This window comes from Typopeltis vanoorti, chromosome 1, assembly GCF_054136105.1.
Source record: "Typopeltis vanoorti isolate ZY-2024b chromosome 1, IOZ_Tvanoo_1.0, whole genome shotgun sequence".
NCBI classification, from domain to species: Eukaryota; Metazoa; Arthropoda; class Arachnida; order Uropygi; family Thelyphonidae; genus Typopeltis; species Typopeltis vanoorti.
In genome coordinates, this window is record NC_143549.1 from 142,385,503 (window position 1) to 142,401,130 (window position 15,628).

The 15,628-nt window shown below is 37.1% G+C and overlaps 1 protein-coding gene across 2 annotated transcripts in view; it reads right to left on the reverse strand.

The window, feature by feature from the left end:
- Window positions 1-15,628, reverse strand: part of LOC150110494 (uncharacterized) — a 317,332-nt gene that overhangs the window by 44,849 nt on the left and 256,855 nt on the right. For both annotated transcript variants that reach the window (XM_090399521.1, XM_090399529.1), the window contains one exon: window positions 6,784-6,912. In XM_090399521.1, coding sequence (XP_090255647.1) covers window positions 6,784-6,912 — 129 coding nt within the window. The remainder of the gene's footprint in view (window positions 1-6,783; window positions 6,913-15,628) is intronic.

The window sequence follows — 15,628 nt, forward strand, 5'->3', positions numbered from 1 at the left end:
TCATGGAGAGATTAAGAGCAGTTGATGATGGGGAGGAGAGACTGACTGTAAGTGAGGAAGAGGTGTTTGGGGAGTTGAGTAAACTAGATGTAAATAAGGCTGTGGGACTTGATAATATATCACCGCGTATTCTGAAGGAATGTGCCAGAGAGTTGACACCTGCCTTGACATATTTTTTTAATACGAGTCTTGCACTTGGTCAAGTCCCTAAAGAGTGGAAGGAGGGCAAGATTGTACCACTTCATAAAGGAGGTGATCGAACTCAAGCATCAAACTATAGGCCTATCTGTGTGTCAGGTGTTGTGGTTAAGTTGTTGGAGAAGCTTGTGAGAACTAGGATCCAGAGTTGGGTTGACAACAATGGTATAATCTTTGATGGACAGCATGGATTTGCTAAAGGGAGGTCGTGTTTTAGTAATCTACTTACTTATTACAATAAAGTGACTGCTTCCTTGGACAGAGGAGAAGGATACACAGTAATATATTTGGATTTTGCAAAAGCTTTTGATAGAGTACCTCATGATAAGTTGACAGTCAAACTAGAGCAGATGGGGTTGGATATTAGATTAGTGCATTGGATTGGAGACTGGCTATCTGATAGGTATCAACAAGTTGTGTATGGGGGTGCAATATCCAGGAAAAGGAAAGTCACTAGTGGAGTGCCTCAGGGATCTGTTTTAGGGCCATTACTATTTAACTTGTATATTAATGATATTGGCAAAGATTTGGATGGAGATATTCAGTTGTTTGCAGATGATGCAAAGTTGGGACGAACCATAAAGAGTAGTGAAGATGTTGTGGCCTTGCAAGAAGACTTGAATAAATTGAGTGATTGGGCAAGCAAATGGGGATGTGAGTTCAATGTTGCAAAATGTAAGGTTTTAAAATTTGGAAAACAAAGATGGGATGCAGAATTTATGCTTGGTGAGAATATATTGTTGGAAGTAGAGGAAATAAGAGATCTGGGAGTGATAGTGGATAAGGATCTAAAATTTAGGGGACACATCGCCAAAATTGTGAAGACAACACAAAGACTTCTGGGAATGATGAGGAGGACACTGACGTGTAGAAGTAGGGAGATTCTTGTTCCATTGTATAAGGCTTTGATTAGGCCACACATGGACTATTGTGCTCAGATTTGGTCACCTGGTTTTCAGAAGGATGAAGAGATGTTGGAAAGGGTCCAAAGGTGACTGACTAAGGTAGTTTCTGACCTCTGGAATGTCGAGTATGAGGAAAGATTGAAAAGATGTCATTTGCAGAGTCTAGTGGAGAGAAGGAAGAGGGGAGATATGATAGAGACCTACAAGTTGGTAAGGGGTTGTTATAGGATCGTGGAGAAGTTCTACAGAGAATAGTGGGAGATCAGGGGAGAACCAGAGGTCATGCCTGGAAACTGTATAAAGAGGGTGTGAGAGGCAGGTTTTTTTCGTGGAGAGTTGTGAATGATTGGAATGCCTTGCCTGAGAGTGTGGTGTCTGCAAGGAATTTGAATGTGTTTAAGATCCGGTATGATGAGATGTGTGTGAGATAAAAGGACCTCCTAGATGAGTCTTTGACTCCATGAGGTCTTGTTTAATAATAATAATAATAATAATAATAATAATAATAAATATGGTTGTGTCAAACTGCCTCTTATATGGGAAACGCTCATCAGCAGACAGTCAGCCCAACAGTCAAGAACATCCAACCAAAGCCAATAGGTGGCCTAATTATAGGACTTTACGTCTCCCTGTATCTCTCTTGTTCTATCTTTGTTACTGAAATAAGCCTACATGCATGTGTTTAATAGCAGTGTATTAATCACTGAAGATGTGGATTTAACTTCAGTGAAATATAGGAAGTAATAATGAAATCTTTTTAGTTATTATCTAGTGTTTGTTGTTAATTCCTTAACACAATGCTGGTTAAAAAGGGGGGTGAAGTGCTATTGATGATAGAAAAGAGATATTCCATACAAGGCGGAGATGCAAGGGAGAAATAGTGGTAGCGGTTCTGAGGCAGTATGATGTGAGATGAATAGAATGAAATGGAATTATCTTTGATGGACAGCTAGATTTGATAAAGGGGCGGGGTCATGTTTTAGTAATCTGCTTGCTTATTCAATGACATGATAGCAGCATTGGACATGGGAGATACATACTTAGTATACTAGACTTTGCACAGGCTTTTGATATATATTACTGAATGATAAGTTCATAGCCAAACTAGAGTAATGGAGTTGGGTATTACACTAATGCATTAGATTGGAGATTGGCTGTCTAATAGGTATCAACACGTTGCATATGGGGGGGGGGGAACAATATCCCAAAGGAGGAAAGTCACTACATGGTATGTCTCAGGGGTCTGTTTTAGGTCTATATTGCTATTTGACCTGTATGTTCATGATTTGGGGAAGATTTGAATGGAGATATTCAGTTGTTTGCAGATGATGCAAAGTTGGGACAAACTATGAGGAGAGGTGATGAATGGGCATGGAAGGAGGGAATGCCAGTTCAATGTTGCAAAATGTAAGGTTATAAATAAAAGAGATTTTGGGGTGATAGTGGATAAGGATCTAAAATTTAGATTGCACATTGCCGAAATTGTGAGGACAACACAATGAATTCTGGGAATGATGCAGAGAACACTGACTTGTAGAAGTAATGAGATTCTGGTTCCATTTATAAAGCTCTGATAAGCCACATATGGACTACAGTGCATATTTGGTCATCCAGTTTTCAAAAGGATGAAGAGATCTTGGAGAGGATCCAGAGGCGATTGACTAAATAAAATACTTTCTTATCTCTAAAATGTTGAATATGAAGAAAGTTAGAGACAATGCAATTTACAGAGTCTAGTGGATAGGAGGAAAAAGGGTGATATGATAGAGGCATACAAGTTGGTAAGGAGTTGTGATAGGATTAATGTTGAAGAGGTTTTTCATAAAATGATGGGAGATTGAGAGAGAACAAGAAGTCATTCCTGGAAGCTATATAAGATGGTGTGAACAAGGGAATAAGAAGCAGGTTTTTTGCATGGAAAGTTGTAAATGATTGGAATGCATTGCCTGATAGTGTGGTGTCTGCAGAGAATTTGATTGTGTTTAAGGCCACGTATGATGAGCTATGTGCATGACAAAAGGGACCCTCCTATGATAAGTCTTTAGCTCCATGGGGTCTTTGGATGATGATGATGATAATAATAATAATAATAATTTATAAACTTTGTATAATAGAGTGGCGGCTGAATTCGATAAAGGAAATGACCACATGATAATACTGCAGATTTTGCAAAGGCATTTGACAGAATACCACATGGAACTCTGTTATACAAATTAAATCAAATAGGAATTGATATGGACACGAAGGTGATGATGGATAGATACCAGAGTAGTATATGGAGGAGCAGAATTCAGGAGAAAGCAGGTAATTAGTGATGTGCCACAAAAACTCTGTGCTTTGACCACTGGTGTTTAATTTGTACATAAATAATTTAAAGGGAAATGAAATATTCAGTTGTTTCCTGATGATGCAAAATTGGATGGTGGCAATAATTAACCTAGAAAATGAGAAGAGCGTGTAGGATGATTTAAATAGCTTCTCAGTATGGGCAAAAGATTATGGGTATCAGTTTAATATGGAAAAATGTAAAGTTATACATTTTGGAACAAACAGAATTCAAGCTTTATACCACATTCATGGAACTGTACTCCAGGAAATTCATGTAGCTAGGGATTTGGGAATTGTAGTAGATAGAGGAGCTGAAGTTTAGAGCGCACCTAGGTAAGATTGCCTAGGTGCCCTCTAAATCATATCATTACTTGGTTAGTGAAGAACACATTAACAAGCAGAGATAAAGAAGTTATCATTTCTCGTTATAAGGCCTTGATAAATCTACATTTGGATTACTGTGCTCAGGTTTGGTCACCTGAGTGTCTTGGAGATGAGGAAATAATTCAGAGGATACAGAGGCAGGTGACGAAGACAGCGAGCAGCCTGTGGAATAAGAATTGAATGATTGAATGGCTTGTGGTTTGAAAAAGTTGGTTGATAGGTGAAAAAGAGGAGATATGATAGAAACACTTAAGTTACTTATAGGACTGATGCATAGGAAATGTTTCAGCACTTGGCTAGATGGACAGAACAAGAGTTCATTGTTAGAAGTTGAGTAAGGGTGTAAGGACTTGATTTGTTGCTTGGAGAGTGAGAATGAATGCAATAGGTTGCTAGAGTCAGTTGTGAGTGCTTTGTATGTTAATATGTTCAAGGAGAGGTATAAAGATAATGTGCGGGTAGTTTGAGTCTCCCACAATAAATCTTCGGACTCCATGGAGATGTCCATATACTACAACAACAATAATAATAATTGAAATTCTGTAACAAACACTGACATATAACAATAAGGAAGTCATTTTGCTTCTTTACCTTGATATAACCTCACCTATTGTGCACAGATCTGATTTACAGTGAAGAAGATGCAAAGGAGAGTGTTAAAGATGATATCATGACAAAGTGGAAGACAGATTATGAGACAGACACTAGCAAACTGGAGAAGAAAGAGTGATATGACAGAGATTTTCAAACTTCTGAAAGGATCATATAGGACAGCGCTTCCCAAACTGTGGGCCGCGGCCCCCTTGGGGCCGTAGGTTTTGTTGAGGGGATCCGTGAAATAATGAAAACAAAATTTAAAATGTTTTAAGACTAAGTAGATTTTTTTATTTTAAAAGAAACGTATTTAACTTTTATTATTTATTATTTCTTTTTTGTTATTTTTTATGTCATCATCATCATCAAATTCCTGCTATGTACCCACAAGGGGTGTTATGTTTTAATGGAAAAATTCACACATCGGTGTTAGTTCACAAACTTTGCTTCCTGCGTGTTTCGGCGCTTAATGAATATTAGTAAATATTGCTTATTCATATGTTTCATTTCAAAGCAGTGATTAATTGTATTTACTTCGAATGCTCTCCAGGGAAGCTCCAAATCTTCCTGTCCCTTTCATCACGCGTTCGTAATCAGGGACTGTTGATATTGACTCTAAATACATATCAAAACTCATTTTATATTATCACTGTCATCCGAGCTAGTTTTCTGTTACCAATAAACGTTTCCCATATACTTCACACATGAAAAAAAGCTTAAACAAGTTCATGTGGGGAGATAGTAACTCCTTGCAGTGGTAAACAACACGCCCTCCCTAACAGCCACTATACTGCAGAGGCAATAAAAACAAGTACTTTTATTATGCCAGTGAATAAGGTATGAGCAGTCTGTGTAATATATTTCTCAAGAAATAGTGCAATTAGAGGCAACAGGGATAAAAACACACTAATTAATGAATCACATGTCCCCTCATATAGAAACTATGCTATATAGACTGAAACAAAACCATATGTTGCATGGGAAAACACAGTATCTAACTAAAAACTATTGTTATTAATGAGACGTGTGTGAGTTTGATTTCTCAAGGCAGCAATAAAATTCAACCGAATGTGTTAAAATTGTAAACGTGTTAAAATTCGTAAAAGTTTTAAAAACTAAGTAATATATATATAATGAATGTTATGGCAGTTTCACATATGGAATTCGGTTGAAGAGAGTTAGCATTTCAACTCAATTGTCAGCTATGCTTTTATCTTTCGGTTGTGCGATCTTTTGTTAATACCGCACCAATCATATGCACTTCTTAATATGATCATTGCTGTCTGTTTCGCGTTAGGCTTAATTACCGTAAAGGGAGAAAAGTCACAAAAGAGAAAAATGTTCCTGGTCCAGGGATTCCCTTATTCAGGTAATATTCACTAATTTTATGTTGTTAGTCTGTGGTGTGCCGGTATCGGTAAGTGGTACTATTATTTGATCTATTCTACGTTAAAAAATTTAACCCTGAGATGGATAAGTGGCTGATAAAAAAAAAACCTGCGAACAATCAGAAGCAGAAACAGACTCAAAAAAAAAAAAAAAAAAAAAACAGGACAGTATTTCATATTTTACCAGAACAGCCCACATTGTCTTCAGAACCAAACGGTAAGAGGCAAAATATGTAATATGTGCATTTGATTTTTGCAATATTCGCTGTGTATGTTTTGTATTGAATATAAATACAATAAATATTATAATAATATATGTCGCTATTATGATTTTTTTTCGAGGGGGGCATGAAATATTTTAATTTTTGCAAAGGGGGCCCTGACATCCAGAAATTTGGGAAGCACTGATATAGGATACCAGTAGATGGAATTTTTCACTTTATGGAGGATGGAAAGAAAACGGGAAGACATTCACAGAAATCGAGAATTAATGTAGTCAAGAAAGGAGTGAGAGCTATATCTTTTTCTCATAGAGTGGTGGATGATTGGAATGCTTGCATTAGATGGCAATGTGAATGAATTCAAGAAACAATATGACAGCTGGTGTGGGTCATATATGACCCCTCTTGATGAGTCTCTGAGACTCCCTGGAGGTCTCTGGCAATAACAATAATAATAATTTGATTTCAAGAAAGAAATTTTGATATTCATAAAACTTTATTTTATGTATTTTGATTTATTTTACTTTATTATGATATCCATAAAGAATTAACTTATGATTAAACTTAATTCAGCCATATGATTTAACTTATGGTTGAAGTCTAGAGGCCCTAGACTTATCCAAATAAGATACTTTATAGGTTTTGGTATAATCATTCATAATTTATTTTAAAGAAACAGCCAAATTAAGGATATTAATGACAATAGTAAAAATGTTTAGTTAGATTTCTCTTAATAATTTAATATGTCCTTAATATTTTTCTTACCATGTTCACACTGTCCACCCACATAACCATCAGGACAATTGCAACAGCCACTAATACTATCACAAGTAGCATTATTTTTGCATGTGCAATTAAAAGCACAACCAGCTCCAAACTTATGAGGAGGACATTCTGTAAACAATAATTAACTTCAATTAGTAAATATTTTAAAAATCATTAAAAGTAGTTTACAAAACTTGAAAATAGTATTTAGATAGTGTTAAAATGAAGAAATTAAGAAAATAAATTAAGAGATAACTGTTTCATTAATTTCTTAACCACACATATCAACAATAGAAACTAAAAACCATATTTAGACAAATATCTCAAGAACAGATAATAACAAGATATGCAAAAGAAGACTGAACTGTGATCAACAAATCAACACCATAATTCTCTGTGACAAACTGGCATTTTGGACCATTCTGTCAGAAGTTTGATATTTTCTAGCACATTAGCAAATTAGGCTGTAATGCACCATGAGAATGGTTAAAAACAATATGTAAAACCGTGGTATAAATTATGAAGATAAAATACAAGAAAAATATAAAGTTGGGAATAGCGTAAAAGTAATAAATAAAAAAATGATTTCTCTTTAAAACACTATCATAAGTAGCAATATCACAGGGTTGGATAGTGTAGGATGGTAGATTAGTGCATTGCATTGGAGATTGGCTGTTTAATAGATATCGGCAGGTTGAGTAATATTCCAGAAAAGGAAAAACACTAGTAGTGTGTCCCAGGGATCTGTTTTGGGGTGGTTGTTGTTTAATTTTGTGTGTAAATGATATTGGGAAGGGCTTGAATGGTGATAGATAGTTATTTGCAGATGATGCAAAGCTGGGGAGAGTTATGAGGAGTAGAACAGACGTTGCACCATGCAAGAGGACTCGAATAGACTGGGTGAATGGGCAAATCTGTGGGGATACAAGTTCAATGCAGCAAAGTGTAAGCTTTTAAAATTTGGGAAGCAAAGATAGGATGCAGATTATAAGATTGGTGGGTATATCTTAAAAGATGTGAAAGATCTGCAGGTGATGGTGGATAGGGACCTGAAAATTCACAGACAATTTTGCTAAAATTGTGAGTACAGCACAGTAGATTATGGCAATGCTGCAGAGAACATTAACATATAGAAGTAAGGATGTTCTGATTCCAGTGGTGTATTACATGTAGAGATTTGGTCGCCTGGTTTTCAAAAGGATGAGTTGTTGGAGAGGGATCATAAATGATTGACTAAGTAAGTTTTGGGTCTCTGGAATGTTGAGTATGACAACAGATTGAGAAAATGAAAATTGTAATGTGGAATGGTTGGAGATGGAGGGGGGGGGAACAAAAGGCATCCCTGGAAGCTGTATAAGGAGGGCAAGATGCGAGGAGTAGGTTTTTGTGTGGAGAGTGGTGTGTGATTGGAACACACTGCCAGGAAGTGTAGTGAGTGCAGAGACAGTGAATAAATTTAAGCCAAGGTATGATGAGCTGTGTGTGTGTGTGTGTGTGTGAGAGAGAGAGAGAGAGAGAGAGAGACAGCGGAACCACCCGTGATGAGTCTCGTCTCATGGAGGTCTGATGATGACAATAATAAAAGTAATGTATATGTCTAAATATAATTATAAAGGTTTATCTTTTGCAGAAATTTAAAAACACATGGTACAATCTGAAGAGTCAGATAAAATGTGCTGGAATATAAGGCTCAGGAGAGATAAGTAAAAGCTAAAATAATAACTTTGTCTATTGATGAAATTAGGAGACTACATTAAAATATATATGATGGTTAACACAGAATCACAGTACTCACACATATGCATATCATCACCCTCAATAAGAATGAACATGTATGACTAGTATCTTGTATGTGGAGCTAAGAAAAAATGACTTCCTCTCTGTGAATTCTGCATAGATATTGTTTAATTTTAGATTTAATCTGGTAAATGGTGTTGTTCTCTCTATTTCATAATATTTGCCAGTCGGATATTAATTTCTGTCTTGTAATCTATGTTGGGAACAGGCAGATGATGGTATCTTAGAGTACAAACTGACTAGCTGAAATATCTATTCTGCAGCTGCATTTCCACTGTTCCCAACATGACTATGAGAACCAACCCAGATGAAGCCTCCTTATCTAATAGAGCAAACACTGAATCTATGTGAGCACAAGATGCCATTATTATACCAGACGTTTAAGCCTAGAGGCTTAAAAGCCTTCTTGAATTGGTATAAATATGTACCTTTGGTAACATTTCAGTTTAATGTCATTTAATTCAAGCTTTACTTCATGCAAACCAACAGTATAGTGATACATTTTGGTGGAATCTTATAAGATATTATGATATCCGAGATGACAGCTGAAGACTGCATTAGAGAATGATTTTGAATCATCTGTATAGATATATACAAAATCAGAGTATTCTGCTTCGTGTTTGAAAGAACTGCTGGTAGATAGAGGAAGGGATAGAAAGTTTGACAAATCTGCACAAGGAGAAGCTGCATGATGGGATGCAGCTCTGCCATGGGTGGTAGTGGATTTAGTGGCATCTGTATAGTATTGATATCTAGAGCTTGTAGTAATGCTTTTATTCGTGAACAAAAGAGACATATTGGCTTAGCAGGAATTTTGGTTGCATATAATAAGAAATAGCTGCTAACATTGAAGTGACAAAGGTGGTTCATTTGCTTTGACATAGTCTAGGAATAGGATAAGTTTGAAATGCTCCAGCTGCCAACTATGATAGCCTGATTGTCAATTGGATCCAGCAACCAAAGTGTGTTGTCTCTTACACAAGCATAGACTTGAACTCATAAGTGAGTCTTTGATAAGTGCTCAGTATAAACAGACCCATTAACATCTGTCTGCACTCCAAGAGGTGGAGGCTAGGGTGTGAAGGATGTTCATCTTTCTTCAACATTTACCACACAACTGACATATATGTGGTAGAAATGTCAGTTTTTTGACATCAAATACAAGTCCCAATTGCTTTGATTTTAACTGGGCTTATTGATTGCTCTAGTCTTAATTCTGGATAAAGAAAACCATGTTTGCAGCAAAAAATATATGCAAACAGTTTTCTGTAGCAAAAATCTGAACCCATTTAAAAGTTAGTCAATGACTTGCTGCAACTGTCTTTCTATGATCCTCATATTGTAAATGTGATGTAAAAAATGCTCCCTATATTGATAGATTGAGAGCTTGTGGATAGCAGAGGTTGGTTGATAGGCAGAGAAGAGTGGATATGATAGAAACATTTAAATTACTAAAAGGTTTTCATAAGATTGATGCAGGGGTAATGTTTCAGCTGTGTGATAGTGATGGAAGAACAATAGGTCATTCCTGGAAATTAAGGAAAAGTGTGGTTAACAAGGGCATGAGAATGAGGGTTTTTGACTGGAGGGTGGTGAATGAGTGGAATGCATTGACTGACTCAGTTGCGAGTTCTTCGTCTGTAAATGAATTCAAGAACAGATATGATAGATATCGTTTTGATAGTTTGTGTAGTAGATAGTAGACTCATTGTGGGTCTCCCACAATGAGTCTACTGACTCCATGGAGATACCTGTAATAATAATAATAATTACTTATCATTGGAGGAAGTTGTTCTTTTATTGAGTTAACTTTGACAACAAACAGTGTGACACTCAATACTGAACTTTGAGGGGGACTCCTCTTCTTGGAGTTGACAGAGGATTAATTCTGCTCAGACTTTGAAAACACAGAGAGAAAATATTTGATGAAGAAAGAGAGGTTGCCTCTAAGAATGACTTGGAGGGAATTTCTCTTACAATATTCTTCTCTCCAGTCAGAATCAGTTTCTCTTCTTATGTTAACTCTCACATCCTATCCTGGAACTAGCACATAAGGTCCATTGGCTCTTCAGTATCCAAAAATTTGTTATTCTTTTTCATTCTAAACAGTACTTCTCTCCTGCTCAACTCCTGACACTTGATAAAGCTTAAGTCTGCCAACCTTAGAATACTGTTTCCACATTTTGGGTGGTGTACCTATGACCTCTCTCAAAATGCTTGACTGTATTCAAAAGTGAGAAATTTACTTGGCTGATGATTCCCCCCCCACTCCCTTACCGACTTCCTCCAGTCACTTTCATAGATATTTTGTTGCTGCATGTTGCTCGTATGTTTTATCTATAGGTATATTCAAAGAGCTTCTGCACTAAACTTCCTGTTATGATCTCTCCACTTTCCTCTAATAATGTATAAACAAAAGCAGCTGCTGGTCAGTATCCATATACTGTTCAACAACGAACTCATCAAATTAACTTCTTATTTCTACTCCTCTGTTTTATGGAACAGTCTCCCCCCCCCACACACACACATACTGTTTTCCCCAATGATTACAACCCTCAGGTCTTCAACAAATTCCTATCTTCATTCTAACCATTCCCCCCCCCCAGCATTGGCATGTCATAGGTCTTGAAACCCCTCATGAATGGGACTGATTAAAAAAAAAAAAAGTGGAACTATGGCAGTAATTATGATAAACTTAGGAGGCAGCTGGGAGCTATGCCATGGCATAAGAAGCTACAAGGAAACAATATCAATAGTTTGAGAAAATAGTTATGAATTGTGTGAGTGATGCTGTATCAAACTGCATACCCATGGTCAAGAGAATAAAAAAGGTGGGAGTTCTGCAATAGGAACTGATGGGATATCAGCACGTATGCTAAGAGAGTGTTCAGCTGAACTGGTTATTCCTTTGAAAAGGCTATATAGTTTGAGTCTCAGAACAGGGAAGATTCCACAACAGTGGAAAGAATGTATGGCAATCCCATTGCACAAGGGTGATGCAAAGACTTATGTATCCAACTATCAACAAATCAGTATCTTAGGAATGGTGATGAAGGTTTTGGAAAAGTTGGTTAGGGCTCACATTCAGAAATGGGTTGGCAGAGAATCTCTACTTTGCAACGAACAGCATGAGTTGACTAAGGGAAGGTCATGTTTTAGCAACTTGCTTACGTTCTATAATAATGTTATTACTGAGTTAGACAAGGGGAATGGATACACCATGATACTTTTTGGATTTTGCTATTGCTTTTGACAGATTATAGCATGGAAGACTGTTGCATAAATTGGAGAAAAATATGGGATTAGATTATAAACTACTGGCATGGATAAGAGGATGGCTGACTGACAGATAACAAAAAGTTGTATGTGGTATAAATCTGCAAGATTCAAGGTAACCAGTGGTGTGCCTCAAGGATCAATCCTTGGTCCATTGTTAAATCTGTACATTAATCACATTGGAAAGGATTTAACATGTGAAATATAATTTGCTGATAATGCAAAGAGAGGTAGGGTAATCAGGAGTGCTGCTGATATACAGTACTTGCAAAATGATTTGAATAGGCTGGAATTGTGGACATGTGAAAATGACTGTCATTTCAAATGTTACTAAAGATAGTCATGCACTTTGGTGTGATTAGATAGATATCCAGTGTCATATTATATTGGTGGAATTATGCTTGAAGAAACTGATGAGGCTAGGGATCTTGGGATTTTAGTAGACAGGAAGTTGAAGTTCAAGGTTCATATAGCAAAAGTAGTAAATACAGCTCAGAGAATAATGGCAATGCTGAAATGAACCTTGACATATAAAGATAAGGAACTTGTTTTGCCTCTTTATAAGGCCTTGATAAGACCTCACTTAGACTATTGCAAGCAAGTCTCTCTTGGTTTCTGTTGTGATTCTGATACAGTGGAGATAGAGAGAGAGAGAGAGAGCGTGCAAAGGTATCAAAAATCACAGGATTGTTGAATACAGATTATGAAGACAGATAGAAGAATTTGTAGGGTGCAGACACTAGTAAACAGGAGAAATAAGAGTGATAGGATTGAGACAAACTTCTGAAAGGGTTATACGAAATTTCTGTAAATGAATTTTTTCATTTTATGGAGGGTGGGAAAAGGGACCTTGATCTCTTCATTCATCCATTTCACACCTACCTTATTTAACCTTCTGACCCTTGGAATACATTTAGACATTGCTTCTACTATATAGTTCCTGAATATCACCCAAGCTGTAATGATTTTTCCAGCCAACTCCTCATCACATGCTGTCTTCTGAGTTCTCATAATCACCAGCCTTGTAGTTTCACATATACCCTTTCCTCACAGAGGTCCTCACACTGCTGGCCACCACCCAGGTAAACACTTCATGGTCACTCTCATCAACTGGAGGGTGCTTTGACACCTCACGTCTTCCAGCTTATCCCTGGGACCCCCCCCCCCCCCCAGGCCCAGCAACCAACTGTATATTTTGTCTAACTGGCTTTAATTTCACACCAGACTGCTCTAAATGAACAGTCACCCTCCTGCTTATCTCCTATTCTTTTTGGCTTCAGTTCATCTGTTATCATCAGGAGTACCCCTCATCCTATCATGTCTTCTCTATCTTCCCTGAAAATACTAAACCTTCATATTTTATCCTTGTAACTACATCATCTGCTATTAGCCAAGTCTCACTAATGCCTATAACATTTGGTGAGGTTGCACTAATCAATGCCAAAAACTCCTTAATCTTATTCCTAATACTTCTGGCATTTATATATAGAAACTACAGCATCCCTTTAGAATTTCAACCACCCTTACTTCCTGAATTGACTACCCTATTCAATATTTTTGCTTGAAAGACTGGATTCTGCACTTGGTCATTCTCACACACACAGTCAACTCTTTCCACCCTAATCACTTAAGTTTTCCTGAATTTACACTTCAGCATGCTTGGTAAACAAAGCTCTCTCAAGACATCTAACACCAACCAAAACCATTTTTTTTACACAACTTACATATTGATTCACTGGCTACAAATGCCCTCCTCCTCAGTTTGCCTCCCTCTGTCATAGCATGGCAGGAGACTTACAATCTTCACCTTCTCACTCTTCATTTTTGCTTCATCTAACAACTGCTTTACATACTTCCTCATAGAATACTTATTGTCTCTCTGATCATTAGTGCCAACTGACAATTAATTCTTTCTCCTTTCCTTTTTTGCATCCAAAATCAGTAAGCTAAGCACCCCATCATACTGTAAAAAATGAAAGTGGAATTGGAAGGAATGCCTGCCAGTGTCTTACAAGAACATGTGAGAGAAAAGGTAATGCCCCCCCCCCCCCCAACCAAACTGTTTAATCTGAGTTCTGAGTTTCATAGATTCCAAGGCAGTGGAAAGAAGGAATAGCCCATTATATAAAGGAGATTGATTCTATGACATAAGTAACAGATTACAGCCCAATTGGTATTCACAGGAGTAGTGGCTAAGAAATTGGAAAAGTTGGTTAAAGATGATAGAATTAAGGAATGGGTGGATATGAATATGATAATCTGTGGAGGTTTTGTGAAAGGTAGGTTCTTCCTTAGTAATTCATGCACATTTTAAAGTAGAGTGACAGCTGAGTTGGATAAGAAAGATGGCTACACCATGATACTGCTATGAAGCATTTGACAGAATACAGTACTTCATGGAAAACTATTACATATGTTGGAGCAAGTGGGAATAGATTATGAGGCCAGTGGTATGGGGGGGGGATGAATGGCTGACCAATAGACACCAGAGTATATAGTAGAGTAGAATCTAGGGGATTCGGGGTGACTAATGGAGTGCCACATGGCTCTGTATTAGGGCTGTTATCGTTTAATTTGTATATTAATCATATAGAGAATGATTTAAGGGGATGGGGGGAATGATATGCATGCCAGTCTGGTTGGCCAAGTGGTTAGTGTATCTGATATTATCTGCTCTTCAACCAACTGCCTGTAGGTTCGAATTCTTGCTATGGACTTGGATGTTTATGATTGTCTTTAGGTGGAAGATGAATTTCATCTTCCACCTAGTGTGAGACCACTACCTTGCTTATTGAAGGCCTGTAGTGGCTTGAAAAAGTTCCATGTTTCATCTCTAGAGCAGGGTTTCCAGACTTTCTAAAAAAGATAGGTAAAAAATACAAAAAATATATAAAATCAATAAAAATGAGAAAAAAAAATCTTACGTTCACCCATGGTATGTAGGTATACAAATAAACTTTTCATGGGTGGGACCAACATAAATACGCGTACACACACACACACACACACACACACACACACACACACACACACACACACACACACAGTTATTTGCCAAAGATGAAAACTAATTGATAATGTTTATGTAGATATCCTGCAGGGTGATTTAAATAAATTACCATGTGGGCGAAGGATAATGATTACCAATTTAATTTTCTAAAATTGTAAGGTTGAAAAGGTTACATACTCTGTATCACTGATAGTACTGGATTTCAGGAAATTGCTGATGCTAGGGACTTGGGGTTTATAGTGGACAGAGAGTTGAAGGTCAGAGGGCATATCGCAAAAGTTAGTAAAATAGCCCAAAGGATTAGTTGGATGTTGAAAAACATTATCCCTCTTTATAAGGCTATGATTTTGACTGATCTTGCTACTATGCACAGATTTTATCACTTGGATTTCTTGGATATAAGAAGGCAGTGGAGAGGATCTACAGATAAGTGACCAAGGTGGTCACATGTCCACAGAATGCTCCCTATGTGGATAGATTAACGATGTGTGGATTGCAAAGTTTAGTTGAGAGGTGGAAAAGCAGGAGACATGATAGGAACATAAAGGTCAGCTTCCTGCAACCCACTTCCATCAATGTAACACCCAGCTGGTCTACTTTTTTCATCCTTAGCCTAACTAAATCTTCCTGCAAGATTACTACATCATCTTTATTAACTGCTACTCCTCAGTTTTGCCTAATCAGCAAAGAACTGAAAATAACTTTCTAAACTATCTGATCTAGAGTATTGACACACCTTTTTAAAATAAGATGAATTTTAGA